Source organism: Danio aesculapii, chromosome 11 (genome assembly GCF_903798145.1).
Source record: "Danio aesculapii chromosome 11, fDanAes4.1, whole genome shotgun sequence".
Lineage (NCBI taxonomy): Eukaryota > Metazoa > Chordata > Actinopteri > Cypriniformes > Danionidae > Danio > Danio aesculapii.
In genome coordinates, this window is record NC_079445.1 from 6,333,623 (window position 1) to 6,351,059 (window position 17,437).

Here is a 17,437-nt window from a genome sequence, read left to right on the forward strand (position 1 = left end):
GGACAATTTTATGGTCATTTCCACCTTGTCAAAAGGTACCAAAAAGCTAACCATACCGTACCACTTTTTGGGTACCCTTTCCAAAGGGTAGCAAAAGGCGGAGCTAGATGCACAGCTGAATGCTATTGGTTTACAGAGATGCGTCACTCGCTCGTACACAAGCCAGCAGAATGAAAACAAAGGAAGCGCCATTTTTAAATACACAGCCGAGACATTACACTGTAATAATATATACATATAATAACGAGTCATGGTCGACCCGAGCTCAAACAAACCTTGTCATCGTCTTGATGAAGCGCCATATTTTATGTGAAATGTTTGAAAAGCTGCCTTGTGGAGCAATTTTTGAATATTTATCTTAACTAAAAGATTGTATATGACTCTTTTTCCGTGTTGCTACGTGTATGTTTTTTTTTACAATGTATGTTTGTTAAGAAACTGATATGATTATATATTGTATATTTAGTATATGTTTTTTTCCATGAATATAGCCAATGCTGCTGATATGGCATTAAAACCTAAATAAATAAATGATGAAGAGCCACAAAGCCAATAATTGGCAACAAGGCCGTCTAATGTGCATGCAGGTTTACTTTCTCAAGAGAGAAAGAGCGTGCACGTCTATATTTCAGATAACAAACTTCTTGTGCTGATAATAATAACGTGCGCGGGACTATTGAAGTGCTTCTGACATCTGATCCTTTCAGAAATGGACAAATCGAGAGTGAAGCGCGACAAAACAGGGGGGAGCGTGTAGGAATAACAGGAGTAAGAGCATTTCCTTGGTTTCTCTAAATGCTGATTTATACTTCTGCGTCAAGCGCACACGTATGGTCCAGAACAGCCTTTGCGCGATCGCATAGCCCTCGCAGTAAAACAAAAACAAAACACCCTCAAAAAACTCGCTGGATCAGTTGGCATTTCTTGTGGAGTTTGCATGTTCTCCCCGTGTTCACGTGGATTTCCTCCGGGTGCTCCGGTTTCCCCCACAAGTTCAAAGACATGCGGTACAGGTGAATTGGGTATGCTAAAAATCGTCTGTAGTGTATGAGTGTGTATGGGTGTTTCCCAGTGATGGGTTGCTGCTGGAAGGGCTGAATAAGTTGGCGGTTCATTCCGGTGTGGCAACCCAGATTAATATAGGGACTAAGCTAAAAAGAAATGAATGAATGCAAAATTATATTAAATGAAACCCGTGTGGATTATATATAGATGTTTACTCAAGCACAGACAGTTTAAACCCCAAGTGATCGCCTAAATGAGCTGTAATGAAAACTGGCCAAACACACACACCTTCCTTGCATTCGGCTGTCTAATATTGAAAGAAATTACAGAAGTATGAAACGAATGAAGCTTAAAGTTCGAGTTTGTTCACATGACCGCATCTCGAGTGTTTTTCTGTCAATGGTCGGTAATTTCCGCATGGCGCTGCTGACGAATGTGCTGTAAAATCCTGTCAGGATCTGCGCGCCTCTCTCTCTGTGCATCTGTGCTCCACTTTAAGCTACTCTGATCTCTGTAAACATTTCCTTTACAGACTTTGTAGTATAACGGTGTTGCAGTGCAGTTTGGATACAAATCCGGAAATAGATCAGCTGAACTGAAACTAAAAACCGTCCGGTTGCGGATCGCCCCTTTTGTTTTTTGCTGGTGGATAGGTGCATCCTAGCAAGTCGTAGCAGCCACCTATAACACTTACAAACCACAAAGGAGTTTCCCACCACCCTCTGCCAAAAGTGCTAACAGCCACTTTCATCTTAGCAACTGCATCCTAGTGACAACACTCCTTGTATTCTTTAGCAGCCATCCAGAAATACTCAAAACATCTCGGTTACAGTATAACAACACTTTCTCATCCTTTCAACAGTCCAGAAACCTTGTCAAAACATTCAGTGTGATCTTGGTGGTTCAACTGTAATCGTACAAAGCTCGAGTTTGTACTAATCGGTAGGGTTGGGTATCGTTTGGGATTATTTTGAAGCTTGTTGACACGGGACTTGTGGAAGAGTTTCACCTTTATTTTGACAGGACAGTAGAGAGAATTGACAGGAAAATGTGGGGGGAGAGAAAGTGGAGGGATCGGCATAGGACCTTGAGGCGGGAAACGAACTCGGGTCACCCCGAACACCAGAGTGCAGATGTCGGTGCACTTTCCACTATACCATAGGCACTGACGCACGTTAAATGGAAAGAAAAAAAACCTCCGCATTTCGTGACGCAGGTGTCTGTGGTCCTTTCAAGGTTATCAAAAATCACTGTTTACATGGTAGTCTAGACTCTAAATCAGAGTATTGTCTGGATCATATTAAAATCGGAGCATAGTGTCCATGTACGTACTCACTGAAAGTGCCATGTGATGTCAGAGACAGTGCATTCCTCTGCCTTTGAGCCTTCAAATGTGTCATTAAGTTTGACGTGTTTCCCCCCTTACACGCAACTTTTGCTAAATTATTTGCTTCACGTTGTTGTGTCAGAATCCTTGCTTGTAAAATATGCTTTATAATGCTTCAAAGCAAATTTGATGAACGCGATCATGTGTGTTAATCTGAAGAGAGCCGCTCTCGCTCACCGAACGCGCTGTACTGCGTGCGTTGCGGGTGTCCGTTCCCTAAGCAACAAGAACAAACGCCTGACATAGCCTGTCCGTATTCCTCAAAGTTGTTTAGAATTAAATGTTTAGAGATGGTGCGACAACACGTACCTATGTGTGCCTTTGCGCCCCTTTTTTTTGTCCTTGTCGCAGCACCGAAATTCATATGCTGATTTGATCCGGTACATACCGGTTACAAAGGTTTCAGTGCCCAACCCTACTAATCGGTACTGAAATAAAAAAAAAAGTAAATTTCCTGCAAATATTTGAGTGCTCTTGAGCACATTCTTAAACACTGCTGATTGGCCATTGTCTTCCAGTGCTCAACAAAAAATGACTGTGATTAGTTACTGTGAAATGATCAGTTCACCACTCTTCATCGCTGTTTACTGAGTGCAAACAGATACAGGGACACTGGAGCGTTTCAAAGTTGCGTAGATCAGCTGGTCTGTCAATGAGCTGACATACAAGCGATCCGCTGATGAATCGACTGACCTTGGTGGCTTTGAAACGCTCCAGTGTCTGAGTGTGTGTGTTTGCCCTGGGTGAACAGCAAAATGTGGTGAACTGATGACCTTCATGGCCAATCACAGTCATTCCTGTTGAGCATGTGAACAAAATGGCCAATCAGCGGTGTTTAAGAACGTGCTCAACAGCGCTCAAATGTCAGTGGGAAATGGACGTTTTTAAAATGTCAGTACAGACTGGTGGCGAACTCTATACTTTTGACAACCCTAGCTTCGAGAACGTGTTTGTGCAGCAAAAAAACTGTAAAAACAACTTTTAGTCTAATGTCGCTGCATTAGATCAGGGTGTGTGTTTTCTATGGACAAAATGGCGCTTGTGTTGCACTGCTGACTCTAATGGCAATATGTTGCACTGCCTGTAGTAAACATACACATTGACAACGTGACGAGGCAGAGAATTTTTATTCATTTTTATTCATTTAGTCATATTTACATTTTTTTCAGCACAAAAGTGGAGTTCTTGGAGCTTCGCATGACTGCAGTTGAACCACTGAAGTCAGATGAAATGTTTTGACAAATGTTTGGTTTCTTAATTTCAGGACTTTGCTGTCTATGGCGGATGAGGGAGCTCTCAGATGTCATCTAAATTATCTTAATTTAGGTTCTGAAGATAAGCAAAAGTCTTAAGGCATCAGAACGACACTAGTGTAATTAATAACAGAATGAAATTTTTGCATGAACTAACCAAACTAATTAACTTTGGGTGAACTAGCCAACAGGGGTGCATTTCCGAAAACCATCGTTAGCCAACTAAGATCGCAAGTTCCGTCGTTACAAACATAGTTCGTTGATTTGGCGTTTCCCAAATCTATCATTCCAATGAACATTTGCAAACTGCGTCGCAAACTTGTACACTTGCAACTACACATCTAGAGCTGTAGTTAGAAGCATAGTTCCTGGTTCTATTTCCGATGTTTTATTTCTAGTTACCCCCCTTTTTACAGTTCAGTTTTAGCGATCTTCATATTGACAATTGCGCTCCCTTCGCAGTGCACTTCGAAAACCTTGATGCCATTTTGAATGCGGCCGTGGCTCACGACGAAGTCTATTGGTGACCTGTTATTTAAAAGCAGAATTTACGTTGCGTCTCCGAAGCTTGTGAAAACAAAAAAACATAGCATACATTAATGCTTTTACATTATAGTAGGTTATTTATTAAGAAATGTATCTGTAGCCTACTGTATATGACATAGGCATGTTAGTTAGAACATTTCTGCAGCGTTTTGAATGTGTCACAGTTGTAAAAGTAGACTTTCAAAAAAATATATACATCCTGCTTAATAATAATAATAATAATAATAATAAAATGCTAATAATAATAATAATTATTATTATTATTAGGTAAGATTGTTTTTCTTTTGTTAATAAATAGCCTACTGTAAATTACAACCATTAATGATTTATATATGAGATTAGAATGCGAGTTGTGTTTTAGAATAGAATATAGAATATTCTCGATAATATTTGTAAAGAAAACATAGGCCTATAAGTGTTGTTTACATATATTTAAATGAATATAGAATCAATTTTCTCTAAAAATTTGTTACTCCGCCCCATTTAGAGCCTCATTATGGACGTTTTACGTCATAACTAATCTGGTTCCAACGACAGATCTGCAACAAAGCAACTACGGGTCACTACGGGTCACTACATCGTTCTTTTCCCAAATGATGCATCGTACTATGATAGTTCAGTCGCGAGTTACCTTGTTGTTTGAGAAACGCACCCCAGATGGATTGTAGACATAGGCGGAGGGTGAACAAACTCCAGGGTAAGGCTAATATATGCGCTGCCCTTTAATGCATTTAAAAAGACTTGCGACCGACCAAGAAGAGGTTTTAACAAAAGCACCTCCTATCAACAAACATCTATTATATTCAACACGCGTATTAAATTATTTTATTAAACTAACCCACTAATCTACACTACCGGTCAAAAGTTTGGGGTCAGTTTATTTATTTTTTATTATTATTACTTTTATTTAAAAATCTAATTAAAATTATTATGTTAATCAAGGCGGCATTTATTAAATATAAAAAAATCGTTAAATACTTATTTATTAAATATTTATTTATTACTGTATACTGTTTCAAATTAAATTATTACTACTTATTGCTTTTATTACTATTACCAGTAATAACTTTATTACTCTTAATAAGAGCGATTTCTGAAGGATCGTGTGACTCTGAAGACAGAAGTAATAAAGCTGAAAAATCATCATCGCGGACGCAGCCCTCACTGTTCTGCCACCCAAGGCGGCCGCCTAGGTCACCTCTGGACGCGCCGGCCCCGAGAATATGAAATAATTCTCTTTTTCACGAGGCCAATCGAAAACCGAACTTGTAATTGAGCAATAAATATTTGACCTTTAAAATATAAAACTCCAAACGATTGCCTAAACAAGATTACTACACTATAGGCTATAGACTACGTTACAATGAAACTACAAATTTAATGCTGAAAACAAATAAAACTAGAATAATATATAATAACTCTCTTGTAATACTCATTTGTCGTTTTATTACTCATGTCCTTGACCAAAATATAAAAATAGTCCGCTGGCCAGCACTTTTGGTTTGTTTTTCAGAGCTGCTGCGAACTCCAGTAATAAACAGCGCTCATCAGTGCAACGTGCGGGGTTGGACAGTTTCATTTTTGTGCGGAGGGGGACTTGAAATTTGATTGACAAACTTACAATAGCTAAAGTGTTGCGTTAATCATCAACATTAAATTACATTCATATTACGGCTTGCACCTGTTACATGTTTTCAATGCATTTTTTTTGCTGCTATCTCCGTGGCCTCTAAGCCTTCCCCAGCCTTACACATGCTCCGCCTATGATTGTAGTGTATATTTGCGACTATAGACTATATCTAGTCTATGTAAAACTATAGTTTGAACGAGTCACTTTCTTTGCATGACACATTTACATCAGAGTACAGAGCTGCTCTTTCTGCATTATCTGGCACACTGAACAAGCATTCGTTTCATGCGTCACAGTGAGTGCGCAAAGCGGACACAACCTTTTCATTTTCCTTGCAAAACCATCCCGAATCCTTTACTTAAAATTCAGTCTACAGGCTGTGTGTGTGTGTGTGTGTGCGTGTGTGTACACAATTAAAGCATGAAAGTTCTCACATATAGACCATTTTGAGGGTTGTAAACAAAAGCAATGGCCCCAGCTTATTTCCTGTTTAACATTTTAATTTCTATCGCTTCCGAAAATCCAAAAAGAGCCACATATTGATAAATAATGCCATGATAGCTGTGTCTTATCATGAAGTTATGATTGGATTGCCTCCTGTTACAGTTATGAAATAGTTTGATAACAAGCAGGAAATGTTCATGGACCAATGACATGACCACAGTGAAATGGTCTATAGCACCTTTAGTCCAGCTCTTGGGCTGATCTTAAAATACCCCCTTTCCTGTGCATCTGCATCGCTGACGTAGGTAGAGAAGGCTGTTAGCGTAGGCGTCAGGCTGTCTGTGTGGGTTGTATTTATGTACAGGCGGTCTTACTTGACGCTCTCATCATGTCACACCTCCGCTTCGCTTCCATTCATCAGCCCTCTAATAGCCCAGCTGATAAACATCCTCATTTAGAAAGAGCGCGGGTCGATCCATCCACATGTTCTGAGCTGGCCAGGGCAGCGTTCACCTGGGTAGGAGCTGTAAGCTAGTAGTTAAGTTAGACTCTCTTTGGGTCGAGTCAACCTGGTCTCCTCATCTCCCTGCTAGGCTTGGGTAACTATCCTCAGGACCCCTCTGCCTACGGACCAACGCGTCCTTCTCACACTTATGTACAGGAAGAGCAGGGATATAGCGCAGGTAGGTGAGCAACTGCATCTTACAATCACTCAATAGAACAAACATCAACAGCCCATACGGTTTCTCACGCATCGCATGTGCAATATGCATTCGCCGTATGCATATTCTACATCTGCTAGAGGCATTTATCTCTTTGGTTTGTCACGGGATATACTAAAGCACAGCTACATGTCATTCTGAGGGACGCATGCTTGAAACGAATTTCTGAAGCTTCACTAGATAGCATTGCATCTGGTATGGCTTGTAGCTGTCGTTTACTATATGCTGAACACTGACAGCTTGCTTCAAATCTTTTCTTTTCAGTCACCGCATTGCTTTGCTGCCAAAAGGATGATCTAATGGTGTCTACTGGGTTTTCTGTGGATTTTGCCCCCCTCATGCAGCGTGTGACAGTCACCGCTGAACAAATCTGCGGATTCGGCGGCCACTTAAAATTCTTTACATCTTTACCTGACTCTTAAAGTAATCCATTTCTTTTTCAGTTGTGCTCATGTAGACTAACAGGGGTCTTCAGCTTTTTGTGCACCAGTTTTGCTTTAGTATTATTATGTTATTCTAGTGGAGATAGATGTGTGTGGGTTCATACTAGAGCTGCACAATTCTGGCTAAAATGAGAATCGTGATTTTAATAAAGATCACTATTTTCTCACGATTCTGTAGATGTAAAATAAAGGTTAATACGAGTAGACTATTATTGTTATTTCTCAAACATATGGTAAAACAACAATAATACTATTATGTCTAGGTCTACTGTTGGTTAAAATGCTAAATTTTGAATAGATTTTGAACGGTGGACTTGAACAGACTTTAAATATGTCCTGGTCGTTAATTCAAAGTAAAGTGACGACATCTGAATATAACTATTCATAATTCTGAAGCTGAATTATTATGTTTGAGATATATGCTGGTCACTTGTCACTGACAACATTATTAGACCATTTTTTTTCACTGGTGAAATGAGACATTTGTCATTATTAGATTCCCTTTTGCATTATATTCAACATTATATAGGTTAGAGTAGTTATTTATGCATGTCATTAAGACTAAAAAATGTTTGCCCTTATAATCTTTAATTGAAATCTGAAAATCCTGTTTGTTTTCAGTAAACTTATTAGATTATGTGATTTTGAGGTATTGGGCGTGGCTAACATACATAATCACTGGCTCAACTGTCAGTTTTGACAACAAACAGTAAGCGCACGTTCACACCAAAGTAGCTGAAATTCATTCATTTTCAATGAGAGTCGGCGGCGAGTAGCAGCGCGGCGCGTCTTCGTCGTTGTGGGCATCTAGGAGAGTTGAAATCAAGTCAACTTTATGAGAATTATTATATTTATATTTATATTATATTATTATATTTCAACATAACTGTGAGAACACAGGCCTGTGAACTTTGGTTCCGACCACAGTTGTTCCCAAGGGTTTGATTATTGCGGTCGCCGTATTTTCAATTATTTACTATGTTTTCTTACAGGAACATGCATTAAATAAGTTACTGGCGAGTTACTGATGTGCATTAATGTTATATATATATATATATATATATATTTATCTTTAAAAAACCGGGAATCTCATGCGACAGTACAAAACAGTATAGCTGCTTCAGGATATTTCAGACATACGGACATATTGGATAATTAAGTGGAGCAAAGCCACACCACATGCAACTTGATCTTCCATTGTTAAATAAATTTAAGAAGTGCGCAACATTTTCATGCTAGAAAGCATTTATGCAGGAATGTAACTGATATGATATGCTGCAACGGCTCCTTTAAATACTGGCTCAATGTAGTCAATTTTGACATTTTCGCCTCCATTTTCGTCCAAGAGCGACCTTGGACGCTTTCACCGCTTTCGGTGTGAACGCACAGTAATGGTGAGAAGAAGATGTCTGTTAGGTTGTAATAACTCTTCAAAACCTCTTTCCCGATCTTTCTGAATGACAGGAGTACTTTACTACATCCATTCAGCCCGCGGTAGAAAAAACAAGCCACGCCCACTGTTTTCTCATTTAAGATTCCGTTTCTCCTGGAACTGCATCACAATACAAACAAAAATAGCGATCGCAGCCCGGTTCATGCGGACTTTAAGAACTTGATGGAAACCCCTAATTCGCATTTGGGATTTTTTGCAAATGTTGAAAAGAATCGCTTTACTTTAGGATGGAAATCCGGCTAGTGGTGCTGTGAATTGAACATACTCCTGATAAGTGATCTGTGTCACAAACAAAACATTCTCCTCCTCAACGGTGAGGTCACCCAATGAACTTTCACCAATTTCAACACGTGTCTCTGTTGATTTCAGCCAATCAGATTCAGCTTCAACATGTTTCACATTTTGTGCACCATTTGCATCAGTAACACTTTATTTTGATGGTCCGTTTAAGTATTAGTAGACTGTCTGCTTAATATCTGTTGCTACAGACATACAAGAAACTTTGCAAGTACATGTCAACTAACACTAACCCTAACCCCAACCCTAACAGTCTACTTATAATCTAATGAGAATTAGTTGACATGTAGATGCAGTGTAACTGAAAATCAACAAACTGACCACCACATCAAAATAAAGTGCGACCTTTGCACCAGACGTTCAGCCAACAGTCCACAAAAACGAGGTGTACTTTGAGTTTATAAGACGTTCAGTGTGTGTACCAAGTGAAAAATGGACCTACACTGTAAAAAAAACTGGGTTTCACACAATTCCTTCATGTTGTCCTACTGCAAATTAAGTTACCTTAAACGTTTTTTACACATTTTAGTGGATTAAACATAAAACAATTAAGTAATATTAAATCCATATTTTGTGGTTCATGTGGAGTTTTCTGTTTATTTACGGTGGTGAATTGCATTATGGCCGTTTTATCTCTGCTCTGTCGACTTTTGATGTTGTAATTTCAGCTCTGCACACATTAACAAAGTGACTTTTATTGACATTTTAGTAGTTTGAGAAAAGATATTGTTTAAGAAATAATATAGAGAAATTAAGTCTGTAAAATATACCGTAATTTACAACACAAACACAGACGATATATCACATCAAACTATTAAAAATGTCAACAAAAAACACTTTTCGAGCTTTTCATCAGACCACACTGACAGACATCTTTGATTTTAACGTTAAGTTTGTCCAGTTCGGTACGCGTATAGCTACCGTATTGTTAGCAGTTTCAGATGTCATTTTCTGTAGCTCACTTTTCAAGTAGTCAAAATCCTCTGCCAGAACTGCTTTCATTTCAGCACGCATCATCATGCCAATTTCTCCTGTTATAGAGGTTAGGATTTCGGATTTTAGCACGTCAATGTTTATGTTCATTTCGTCGTGTTCACCTGGACCGGGGAGCTGGGTTTGGCTGTATTGGTTTGCGGTTGCCTTTCCAGATGAGTCGTTAGGCCACGGGTTCCTAGAGCCATCGTAACTTACTTGAATTTTCTAAGTTTCGATGCCATCCCTGCTGAAAAATCCAGCTTAAACCAGCCTAGGCTGGTTTTAGCTGGTTGACCAGCCTGGTTTTAGAGGAGTTTTGGCCATTTCCAGGCTGGTTTCCAGCCATTTGACCAGACAGGAAAACGACCAGCTAAATCCAGCTAAAACCAGCTTGACTTGGAAATGGCCACACCCCTCTAAAACCAGGCTGGTCGACCAGCTAAAACCAGCCAACCAGCTTAGGCTGGTTCAAGCTGTTTTTTTTCAGTAGGGATATTAGGATATTTTGATGTCGTCGAAAAAGCATGGGTATTATCTCGTCCTCATTCGATCATTAGCATATTTATTTGTAATTAATCATGAAATATTTAGGTGACTGCAGGAGCTCACAAAACGTGGACATAAACCATGCTTTGCTCAGGAGCGCCCCCTTTTCAGGTTTTTCAACATTAAAACGTTTTGGAGAAAATATCAAAATCCCATAATGCAATTTAAAAGCATAAATAAGCGAAAAAAAGAAATGTACAGATGTTTTATACAGTGCAGTTTGAACGAGCCGCAAAAATAATGTTTTGAGTGTAGCACAAAATGCTGAGGGGGTTACGAGATGCGCAGAAAGCCTAGTCACATGTCTGTTCTGGTTTACTGGTGTTTAATATCCCGTCCCTTGTTTTGATGTCTGTTGAGACAGGTTATGGGCAGGACCTGAGTGCTTTTGGTCATAGCTTTGCAGACCCCAGCCAGCCAACTGCCTCATACGCCGCAGCCCCCTCCGCACCCTCGTCAGGAGCTCCAGCGGCCGCCAGCAGCTTCGGACGGGGACAGAACCACAATGTACAGGGCTTCCACCCCTACCGGCGCTGAGCTGCTGTCCCACACCAACCCTCCCTCCCTCCCCAATGCAATAAACATCGTCAGGGATACAGACGTTTCCAGCAGGAGCTGAACTGGATTTTGGGATTGTCTTTCTGAAGATCGCAAATAAAAAGGGGTTTTATTGTGTGTAAATTGTAAACGGGCTCTACTCCGACAATAGGAGACCACCGTACTCTTCTATATTTTGTAGTAGAACTGAATTACTGAAGTATTTAGCAATAGATTCGGATTGTCTGGTCAAACATCAGCACAGAACAGACGCAGACGTCAGCGACAGGGTCTCCCAATTATTCAGCTTTAATTATTATATTAGCGGGGAAATGTTTTTATTTAGAATTTTGTGGATTTTGTTTACTCTACGAGCCTTTTACCGTTTTATTTAAGTTTGAAATAGAGTACAAATGTGTATTATACACCTAAACTGTGCAATTTTTTAAAGAATTTTGTACTAATATATGTGCGCTTTTCTTGTTTTTTTATTTAAGGATGTAGAATTTCCTCAGGTGGCTGTTGGTGCACTTTGCACTTATGCAAAAAAAGAAAAGTTTAAAAAACACACACAAAAACGAGAGTTTATTTGAAATAAATGATTTAAAGAAACATTGTTGTGACAGTTCATTGAGTTCACGGTACAATGAGGACTTTTAAGTGCTTCCGGTTAATTGTCATTACATACAGAATCGCTGTGTTTAAGATCTGATTTCTTTAAAAAGCAGGGATCTTCCCTGCCTGACTGAGATATAATATAAAGTGGGTATCATCCCAAACAAGAAGCACTGCATTAAATGATATTTTTCTGTACCATGTCTTTAAAATATGGAAATGTATTTTTCCTCAGTATTTTCAATAGAGTTTCTGCGCTAGCCTGCCGCTAAGGATGGAGCCTGCGCTTAAACGGTCTTTTGTCTCTTTTTACACTTTAACAACTAAATGAATGCTTAATTTATTTAACTGATTATATTTGAATGACATTACAATATCGATGCTGTAAAAGGAACCTTATGAATTTGAAAATAGTCAAGCTTTCACCAGAAGTCTATCTCTGAAACACTAGCTGTGCATAAAGCCCATTGCTTTCACATGCTTACACTAATGAATCTATTCATTTTTTAAGGCAGTCAGAATATATCAAATATAAAATAGTTTAGTTGTGAGTGGGAAAAGAAATGCAGTATCTATAGTTTAATAGTGCTTGTAACAGTAGAACATTAGAGGGCAGATGGTTTATGTCTACAACCATTTTTAATTTGAACTGTTGTCCATCTATTAAACAATTTTTTTCTCAGAAGTTTTTAAAGGAGTATATAAGTGGTGATTAAGTCTTAAAACACCAAACACTCGATATGTTGCTTCAGTATGGGGTGAAGGAAAAAAAAATTATATATATATATATATATATATATATATATATATATATATATATATATATATATATATATATATATATATATATATATATATATATATCACGTAAAGCCAAAATATAATTTAATAAATGTGCTTTTCTGGTAACTTATGAACCAGAAATTACATCTCTCTCTCTCTCTCTCTCTCTCTCAAGGAAATTTTCACAGTATGTGTGATAATATTTTTTCTTCTGGAGAATGTCTTATTTGTTTTATTTCAGTTAGAAATTTTTTTCTTGATAGTCTACAGAACAATTAATTAACCTAGTTAAGCCTTTAAATGTCACTTTAAGCTGTATAGAAGTGTCTTGAAAAATATCTAGTCAAATATTATTTACTGTCATCATGGCAAAGATAAAAGAAATCAGTTATTGGAGATGAGTTATTAAACTATTATGTTCAGAAGTGTGTTGAACAAATCTGCTCTCCGTTAAACAGAAATTGGGATAAAAACTTCAGCTATATATATATATATATATATATATATATACAGTGCTCAGCACAGTCAGTACTGAAGCCAAATCTAGAGCTAATCAAACAAAATAACTTGATGATGTCAAAAATTAGTAGCCCAAATTTATGTTAAGGAAAATATCAAATAAAATTGCAAAAATCAATAGAAGACAATTTTGTTGAAATGTAGTTTGTAATAAAAGTTTGCAATATTTTGCTTGAATTGAATTATAGTATCTTTCCATTTCTAAAGATGTTTTGTGACTAAAATATTATTTTAATAAATATATCTGTTTAATAAATCTGTTTTGTTTAAATGCACCATTATATATTTCCCATATTCACTGAGCAGTGGATAAAAAATATTCATTTTCAAAATGGGGTGTTCTCAAATATGCATGAATGAATCCAATCCCTTTTGAAAATGAACATTTTTGTCAATTGTTAAGTGAATATGTGTAACATATAATGGTGCATTTGAACACAACATATTTATTAAACAATCATAACCTTTATAATGAACAACTTTAAGAATAGAAAGATATTAGGTCTACAATTAAATTCAAATAGGTCGTTGCAAAAAATAAATAAATAACACTACAAAATTGTATGTTTTTTATGATTCTTTTTTATGTTTATTAAAATTATATTTAATATTTCCCCCAACGTATACATTTATATTCGCAAATATATTATAAAGCATCCTATAGAAAATATTAATATAAAAGAGAGATCTGCTCGGGGTATACTCATATATGCAGAGCACTGCACACACACACACACACATTATATTTCTATCTATCTATCTATCTATCTATCTATCTATCTATCTATCTATCTATATATATATATATATATATATATATATATATATATATATATATATATATATATATATATATATATATATATATATATATATATATATATATAACTGTACTGTTCAAATGTCTGGGCTCAGTGAAATTTTTAAAGCCTTGAACTCACCAAAGCTATTATTATTGAGTAAATCAATTAAAAAACTTTTTTAAATCGACATTTTAAAATATATTGTATTTTATTACGTTTTAAAGAAAATTGTTGTGATGCAAAGCTGAATATCAACATAATCTGTAGTATTTGTTTTATTATTCAGAAGAGCAGCATTTAGGTCTACTTTAAACAAATCTGCTGTAGCAAGTAGGCTACGTACGGTCACATTTGATTCACTTATTACGTCTTCACTGGTCATATTGTCAGGCACAATTCCAGATAATTGTAGCACATGAGTTTCATGTTTGAAATGATCAATTATATAAAAAATAATAATGATATGTACTAACCAGGCATTAACGTGAAAAAAAATTCACTTCCTCCTCCTTTCCGCAAGATGGCGGCTTTCCAAACTCGTCATGAAGAATGACGGCACTCTCGCGATATTACAGCGCATCTCCTGCTTTCTTCCTTTTCCGGTAGTCTCTGAAGATGGTAGGTTCATGTCTTTATTTCTGAACAGCTAAACCACAATAATCCAAAGCAATCTGCTGTATGTACACCGCGAATAAGAACATAAACCATGATAGAGATGTATTTAAGAATTAATGGATGTTCCCAGGCCATTATTTTGCGTCTGGGATGAAAGATTAGATGGATGTTCGACCGAGTAGCAGCGTCAGTCTTAAGCTGTATTTTTCAGCCCGGCATGACGGATCTGCAGGAGTGTTTAGTATTTTGGGTCAGAGTGGCTGTACGAAGTACCGCGGGTTAATGTGTTTAGCCGTTTATTTGTTGCTAAAGTCACAGAGAGAGTCGCGGGAATGTCCCCGAGCAGCGGCTAACAGTGGTTGTGTTTCCCGCAGGCGGACACTGAGCAGAAGAAGAAGCGTACCTTCAGGAAATTCACCTACAGAGGTGTGGACCTGGACCAGCTGCTGGACATGTCCTAGTAAGTAAAACATTTTCGCTCCACACGGACAATAACGAATTATGACAACTTTTAATAAGCATAATCGTACGCGAAGCATTTCAAAGTATACCTGCTCCTCGACGCATGCGCAATAGGTCTTATAATGGGATTAATAATACTGCGTTCAAAAATGATTAGCGAAGATATGTTAGGGTACATCTTTTCATTGACAAGCCATGTAACAGACGTGTCGTCTTGCTGATAAACTAACTGCTGCAAACAGTGAAAAGTATTCCTTTTCATAATTTGCTCCCCTTCAAATTTCCAAAGTTTTGAGCTTGTTTTTGAAGAGAGTGAGAAATTTTCAGCCACTGACTAACAGTGAATACTTTCTTCACCTTTATGAATGTCAGTGGCTAACGTAGACTAACCATGTTCTGTACACTTTTCGCTATTCAGCGCACTCAAACAACCTCTCCACCGTCATTGAAAGCCAGATTAGCATGTTTGTGTGATCACTCTCTCGGAGAATACCTACTGCACAATCCAAAATTTGATTGATGTTTCGAGAAGATGGGAAAAGTACTGCTTCCGCATGTGTATGGAAGATGATGGGTATTAATGGTGTTTCGTACATGATTAAAATAGTGTTCCAGAGCGCGTAACTTCAATTCACTGGCGAAAATAAACATTGGTTTTTAATAAGATTTATAACAAGAGTAACGTGTTTTAGCTAAGCGCAGAGATAAGTTTATATATTAATTTATGTAACCACGTACACTGATTCAGCACAGTTGACTGACTGCTTGCATTTATTTCCTATAATGTATAAACCTATTGTATGTTATACTGTTAAAATGGGCGTTATTGATTATTAAAACTTAATTTCAACAAAATAGTGGGTATGTTTCGTATTTTCAATGAGAATAAAAGGAGGCAGGAATGTTAGAAGCTCTTATGCATACAGTGAAACGTAAACGGGGCCTTAGTTCAAGTGTAAAACGAGATGAAAGGCTGTGTAACTGCTAGAATCAGGAGAAACTCCATTGATAATACTGGGGTAAAATAAACTATCATGTTTAAAGACATGGCGGGGGGAAATGTAATGCAGTGCTTCTTGTCTGGTCTGAGACCCACTTCATATCATACATCTATCAGGCAGTGATAATCACTGAATTTTAAAGAAATCAGACTTTTAACGTGGCAATTTTATAATGGAAAGACCGTCCACTGTTAATTAAAAGTCTGTATGCAAATAGCACATTGACTTTAAATGATAAATGAATGGAATGTATATACATTTAGGGTGAACTCATCCTTTAAAATCAGGTGTAAATGGTGTGTGATCCAATGCTGCTTTCAAAGATCTCCTTTATTGCCAGACCACAAAAGAATTAAGATGACACCAAATCGCAGTGAACTGTAAACGTTTTGCTGCAAATCGGTGTTTGATCATTGGTTTGCAATGTCAAAGCAGCACAAGACTTGTTTTTTTATGAAGACATTGCCAGTTTAATTTATAAATGTGTTGAATGGAGAAGACTGACGAATCTTGTGTGTGTGCTTGTTCCTCAGTGAGCAGCTGATGCAGCTGTATAGCGCCAGGCAGAGGAGGAGGCTGAACCGCGGCCTCAGGAGGAAGCAGCAGTCTCTCCTTAAACGCCTCCGCAAGGCCAAGAAGGAGGCACCACCCATGGAGAAACCAGAGGTGGTCAAAACTCACCTGAGAGACATGGTCATCCTGCCCGAGATGGTGGGCTCTATGGTCGGCGTGTACAACGGCAAGACCTTCAACCAGGTGGAAATCAAGGTGGGGATGAATCCTGTCATATGTTGTTTTGCAGTGAATGTCAGTGCTGCTGTTTGTGGCTTTCAGAGTAAATTATCTCAAGACTAAGCCTTTTATTATTAAAAATATTCTCATTATTAGTGGTCCTACTTTTGAAGTTTTTGAAGCACCCAACAGAGTGCAGTTATTGATTTCTGTATCTTCTGTGTGTCTCTTTTCAGCCTGAAATGATTGGTCATTACCTGGGAGAGTTCTCCATCACATACAAGCCTGTTAAGCACGGTCGTCCTGGTATTGGAGCCACTCATTCTTCCCGCTTCATTCCTCTGAAGTAAAAAGTCAATGAGTATGTAAATAAAAGCCTCCAGAAGAGCCTCTGCTTTTGTCAGCCTTCTCTTTCTGCTTACCCCACATTTACTGTAATGCTGAAAATTGTAATTGAACTATTTATCCAGTGTCTTTTTAATCCAGCCTACATCAATTACACCAAGGCTCAACTTTTATTGATTCATTTTAGGAGCAGGTTTAAGGGTGCTTTCACACCTAAATGTTGCAGAACCTGGGATGTCCCCTTAGCTCAGTTTGTCTGCGCATGTCTGAAACCTGCAATCATGCTCTCTTCTGCTCCAAAACAATTAGTCCAAGATTGCCTGA

The 17,437-nt window shown here is 37.8% G+C and overlaps 2 protein-coding genes across 7 annotated transcripts in view; both read left to right on the forward strand.

Annotated features, from left to right (window-relative positions):
- Nucleotides 1-11,850, forward strand: part of dazap1 (DAZ associated protein 1) — a 42,931-nt gene extending 31,081 nt beyond the window's left edge. For 2 of the 6 annotated variants that reach the window (XM_056467963.1, XM_056467964.1), the window contains exons 12-13: nt 6,859-6,948; nt 11,066-11,850. In XM_056467963.1, coding sequence (XP_056323938.1) covers nt 6,859-6,948; nt 11,066-11,238 — 263 coding nt within the window. In that variant the 3' untranslated portion in view covers nt 11,239-11,850. Of the gene's footprint in view, nt 1-6,858; nt 6,949-11,061 lie in introns of all 6 variants that reach the window. The other 4 variants (XM_056467965.1, XM_056467966.1, XM_056467967.1 and 1 more) reach the window with 3 other exon arrangements.
- A 2,638-nt stretch (nt 11,851-14,488) lies between these two features.
- Nucleotides 14,489-17,155, forward strand: rps15 (ribosomal protein S15). The gene is made up of 4 exons (XM_056468428.1): nt 14,489-14,576; nt 14,948-15,033; nt 16,570-16,804; nt 17,005-17,155. Exons 1-4 carry the CDS (start codon nt 14,574-14,576, stop codon nt 17,116-17,118), a joined length of 438 nt encoding a protein of 145 aa, XP_056324403.1. The 5' UTR covers nt 14,489-14,573; the 3' UTR covers nt 17,119-17,155.
- Nucleotides 17,156-17,437: the final 282 nt, after the last annotated feature.

What these genes read in the sequence shown, in the direction of transcription:
- rps15 (XM_056468428.1), top strand. An exon ending in CAGCTGCTGGACATGTCCTA is followed by an intron (nt 15,034 to 16,569) that starts GTAAGTAAAACA and finishes CTTGTTCCTCAG; the next exon opens with TGAGCAGCTGATGCAGCTGT. An exon ending in TCAACCAGGTGGAAATCAAG is followed by an intron (nt 16,805 to 17,004) that starts GTGGGGATGAAT and finishes GTCTCTTTTCAG; the next exon opens with CCTGAAATGATTGGTCATTA.